General features: G+C 43.5%; 1 protein-coding gene across 1 annotated transcript; it reads left to right on the plus strand.

The window, feature by feature from the left end:
* Positions 1–394: 394 nt before the first annotated feature.
* LOC142932636 (actin, muscle-type A2) lies at positions 395–4,025 on the plus strand. The gene is made up of 8 exons (XM_076076615.1): positions 395–621; positions 705–824; positions 1,040–1,150; positions 1,798–1,882; positions 2,050–2,211; positions 2,398–2,589; positions 3,004–3,185; positions 3,523–4,025. Exons 1-8 carry the CDS (start codon positions 544–546, stop codon positions 3,664–3,666), a joined length of 1,074 nt encoding a protein of 357 aa, XP_075932730.1. The 5' UTR covers positions 395–543; the 3' UTR covers positions 3,667–4,025.
* The last annotated feature ends 1,079 nt before the right edge of the window (positions 4,026–5,104 follow it).

Here is a 5,104-nt window from a genome sequence, read left to right on the forward strand (position 1 = left end):
TCTGTCTCCTATTCACATCTATACCTGCAGTCTGCATTTAGACTTCTCTTGGCCTCCGTTTACAATATGGAGAAAACAAGCTTTGAATCCATTTCCCTTGTTATGTAAAAAATGTGTGTATGTTTGTTGTTTTCAGAAATAGGAAAGCTTTGAAAGCATTATCATCATTTCAAAGATAAACAGTAGAATTTTGCACCTTACTGAACTTTTATTTTTGGAACTTTGACTCGTCGGTGAACTTGACGCTATTCAATGCAAACATGCCATGACAGTTATGTTCCTCTGCTAGATATTAAATCGGTCAACCTTCCCCCTCCAGGAAACTGTATCCGGAGCTATGTCAAGGCATCGTGGATGTGGCCGTTTCCAGTGTCTTCGCCCTGAACAGCGGCGGTGACTCCTCATCTGCATCCTCATCCCCTTATTCTTCCTCCCCCGTCCTCCACCTCCATCTTCACCACCAACTCCTGCTCCTCTCCCAAACTGCTGCCCCCTTTGTGTGCAAACACTTTTGCTGCCCTGGTTGTCGACAATGGCTCCGGCATGTGCAAAGCCGGTTTCGCCGGTGACGACGCCCCCCATGCCGTCTTTCCCTCCATCGTCGGTCGCCCCAGACATCAGGTACTATTTGATAAAGACTATTAAAATCTCCCCGGCAGGTAAATGCAGTGAACGCGTGATGGTAAAGGTGTGTTTGTGTGCAGGGTGTGATGGTGGGGATGGGACAGAAGGACAGCTACGTGGGAGACGACAAGAGAGGCATCCTGACCCTGAAGTACCCCATCGAGCACGGCATCGTCACCAACTGGGACGACATGGAGAAGGTAAAGACCTCCACCTCCTGTTTACACTCATGAGTTTACAGACCTGGAGCTCAGATCATCTGGTTAAGACGGGTCATAGTTTAGTTAAGGATTTCAAAACTTAAAGCTCAAGGTTATAAAAGGCTGCCACCAGACACACCTGACTTGTCCACATGTATTTAAATTCTTCACCTGAACATTCAGGTGTCAAACTAACCATCTGTCCCGTCCTGCAGATCTGGCATCACACCTTCTACAACGAGCTCCGTGTTGCACCTGAGGAGCATCTGGTCCTGTTGACCGAAGCTCCACTCAACCCCAAAGCCAACAGGGAGAAGATGACACAGGTGTGTTCACGCTTTGCTCAGAATAGGAAACTTGAGCTTCAGCAAGTTTAGTTTGGTCTTCAGTTGTCATTACTTCCACAGTAGACACGTTTCCATTCAGTTGCCTTTTTAGGCAAACTATTGAAATGTCGCAAAGAAGAAATTGGAATTAGGAGCATTTAAATAAACTATACTAAAATGTAGTTTGGTCAGACGTAGGCGCTATAGGTTAAACACAACTGTAATCTGCCTATATACGGTAGAGGTTGTGAACCAGAAGCAAAGTCTGCGATACAAAAACGGAGAGGACTGTACGTTCAACTTGTTCTTTCATGTCAGCTAGTATTGGCCATCTTTGTTGTCGTCTGGAGATGAAGACTAGCATTAGCATATTATAGGAATATCAGAGAAGATGCCGACAGCAGAAACGGCCGATCGGTCATGCGAGTTAAATGTCCTCTAAGCCAGAATTAATTCGGCATCTGTTTCCATGAGCTATTTAGCACATCAACTCTTTTTCTACAAAGACCAAAAAAAACACCTCAAGTGAGCGTTTCTTCGCCATTGAGGAAGTTTTATTGGATTTTGCAGTTTCCATACACCAGTGCATTAAAATGTGAATACAAACACGGCTAGTGACACTTGTTTTCTTTCTCTCTTTGGTACAGATCATGTTCGAGACCTTCAACTGTCCGGCCATGTATGTGGCCATCCAGGCCGTCCTGTCGCTGTACGCCTCTGGTCGTACCACAGGTGAGAACTCATGACTGACTTATGACTGAAAACATTTCTCTAAACTGGAACAGCATTTAATATTGAATTGAAAGACTTCCTGCTCAACAAATGGACTTGTATCACAAGTACCTAAGACGTTGGGTTTTTTCTGAACTTTCTGTAACCGGGTGTTTTCTCTCTTGCAGGTATTGTGATGGACTCTGGTGACGGCGTCAGCCACACTGTGCCAATCTACGAGGGTTACGCTCTTCCTCACGCCATCCTCCGTCTGGATCTGGCTGGCAGAGATCTGACCGACTATCTGATGAAGATCCTCACTGAGAGAGGCTACAGCTTCACCACCACTGGTACGAGTTTCACCTCCTAAAGCCAGCGGTATAGGCCCAACTTCTAACCTGGAGCTTCTCACCAACTTAAAAACAAAGTGTGACCTCAGAAGAATTGAAGCTCCTGAATGTCTGCTGGTTTTTCTACTTTCTGATTTGAATTGTTGTCCATTTTGTAACCAAAGATATTCCACTTTTGAATTCCAGCTGAGCGTGAGATCGTGCGAGACATTAAGGAGAAGCTGTGCTACGTGGCTCTGGACTTCGAGCAGGAGATGCAGACTGCTTCCGCCTCTTCCTCCCTGGAGAAGAGCTACGAGCTTCCTGACGGACAGGTCATCACCATCGGCAATGAGAGGTTCCGCTGCCCCGAGGCGCTGCTCCAGCCTTCATTCCTTGGTGGGTAACGACTCTTGACACCGACTGTCACTGGAGAAAATCATTGCTTCACCACAAACTGTTTTTTAAAAATGCATAATATCAGAAAGCAGTCTAGTCTAGTCTCATCTCTCTCTGATATTGCTTCTTTGAGTCCTTGGGCAATCCACGGGGATGATCTAGCTTTTATTTGCCTTTTTTATTGAGGCAAATTCTGTAAAGGATCAAGATCCATCAAACACCAGTCAAATCTCTGTCGGCTCAGTCTAAAGACGTAACGGAATAAAGACAATCGCTCTATGAAAGATCTTGAGTTTCTGAGCACAGGTGTCGTCATAGTGGTGTTCGTTGCTTCAGAGAGGATTCTGGTCCAGTATGAGCCGGAAAACAATTGCATACAAACAATAAATTAACTGGTTGCATCTGTGTGTTCAGGAATGGAGTCATGTGGCATCCACGAAACGACCTACGACAGCATTATGAAGTGCGACGTGGACATCCGTAAGGACCTGTACGCCAACACCGTGCTGTCCGGTGGCACCACCATGTACCCCGGCATCGCCGACCGCATGCAGAAGGAGATCACCGCCCTGGCCCCACCCACCATGAAAATCAAGGTATAGTTTCTTTTTTTTTATACAGATGACTCAAATCATTTTTGATCAAACTTCTTAAGTTTACCCCTTCATTCTGATGGAGGTCTAACTTAAAGCGGTTCTACTGCCCCAGTTGATAAACTTGGTCAATAGTTTTCTAGAGACTCTGATCTGTAATGTACAGAGAACGGACAACATTTGGTTTAATTCATTGCATAAAGCTCAAACATGTTGTGGATGTTGATAAAACTGATGTTTAATCCTTGTCCTTGTGTCTATTTGAAGGTAAAGTGGCAGTAAACTTAAATAAAACCTGTTGAGCTTCACATCTTACCGGTTTGTCTCTCCTCACTTCCAGATCATCGCTCCCCCAGAGAGGAAGTACTCCGTCTGGATCGGTAGCTCCATCCTGGCCTCCCTCTCCACCTTCCAGCAGATGTGGATCAGCAAACAAGAGTACGACGAGTCCGGCCCCTCCATTGTCCACCGCAAGTGCTTCTAGAAAGCTCCACATGGTCCCATCGCCTCTGCCCCGGCGGGGAAGTCGACATGCTTTACAATGGTCTACGGGTTGTCTTGGTGTGAACGGACTAAAAGATACGAGATGCCACACAGAAGATGAATCGAGCGTCTGTTTCTAGCTGAACCTCCTACAAACCATTTCTGAACATGTTCTTCTAACTCGCAGCTTTCACTCCTTCTGGTGATTAACTACTGATGGTCAAAAGAAAACAGTATTATCACTGCACATCTTTTCTACAACTGAATGCTTTTCTCCTAACCTGTTCTGTCAGAGTTGAGCTGTATGAATATTCCACCGGAGTGTTCACTGATCAATAAAATGCCAACATTTGATGTTTACATCTCTAATGTCGTCCTTTGTTGAGTTTCAGAAGTTTGTAAATGTTGGTACATAGTGCACAGAGTTCCTTATTTGCTTTTCTTTATCACTATAGATTTTATACATCAAAGCACATAATCATGGGCTTCACACAAGGGACACATCCCTTGCACTTTGACAGTTCAAGTTACACATTAAAAGGTCTATCTAGCTGCCATTTTCATCTGAAGCCAAAAATCCAATTCCATGAAATACAGAAAATGCAATTCAATATTTTTTTTCAGTAAACCATGCCAATCTTACGCTTCACTTCCACAATGAAAATGTGAAGGAAATTAATGTACTTCCAGAAGTGGCTGTAGTTCTTTTGTGGGGATAGCACCACCATGTGGCCAATACATCACATTGTGTCAAAGCTTTCTATATGTACCCTCTGTTTGAAATGCAGAATCTGTGAATTCGGCAAGACCCACATCCACCCACATGCTTGTGCTGTATTTGGCCAATTCTAGAGATATCTTCCGTCTTCACTAAATTCTCTAAACCTACTCAACACTGAAGTTATTCTTTGATAACTTTTAGAAATGGACCTGAGTGGGGCGCCCTGGGTCCAAGAGGTTTGCAACATCCCTAATTTGACCAAAAATGCAAAACACAAACCTTTAGTAAAAAAATAAATACATTAATAAATTAAAAGATGGTAATAAAACCCTAATCACACCCATCTATTGACCATGAAATTTAGTGTTTGAACACTTCAATGACGAAATCAGTTCTTTAAGGAGAACCATTGCAGAAACTTGTCTTTTTATGTGTCGATCAAAAATAAAACTGACACAATGAACTCTGAAGTGTAAGTCTATATTCTCAATCTGAGCAAGACTACAGAATTCAGAAGATACAGTAAGTGTTTCATGAATGTTTCTTCAGTTAAAATTGTTTAAGATTAGAGAATAATCACTGAGGTAAAATGTGACACTTTTCATCTCTGCTTATTTCAAACCACCATGCTGCTACAGCTAGCTATACATGGCTGACAGGAATGGGGATGGATGTAACACTTAATCTACATAACCCTGAATTGACAACTACACGCACA

The sequence above is a fragment of the Anarhichas minor genome, unplaced genomic scaffold, assembly GCF_050575085.1.
Source record: "Anarhichas minor isolate MPS153535 unplaced genomic scaffold, ASM5057508v1 ptg000058l, whole genome shotgun sequence".
Classification (NCBI taxonomy): Eukaryota; Metazoa; Chordata; class Actinopteri; order Perciformes; family Anarhichadidae; genus Anarhichas; species Anarhichas minor.

What these genes read in the sequence shown, in the direction of transcription:
- LOC142932636 (XM_076076615.1), top strand. Translation starts at nt 544, where the DNA reads ATGTGCAAAGCCGGTTTCGCCGGTGACGACGCCCCCCATGCCGTCTTT. An exon ending in TCGGTCGCCCCAGACATCAG is followed by an intron (nt 622 to 704) that starts GTACTATTTGAT and finishes GTTTGTGTGCAG; the next exon opens with GGTGTGATGGTGGGGATGGG. An exon ending in ACTGGGACGACATGGAGAAG is followed by an intron (nt 825 to 1,039) that starts GTAAAGACCTCC and finishes CCCGTCCTGCAG; the next exon opens with ATCTGGCATCACACCTTCTA.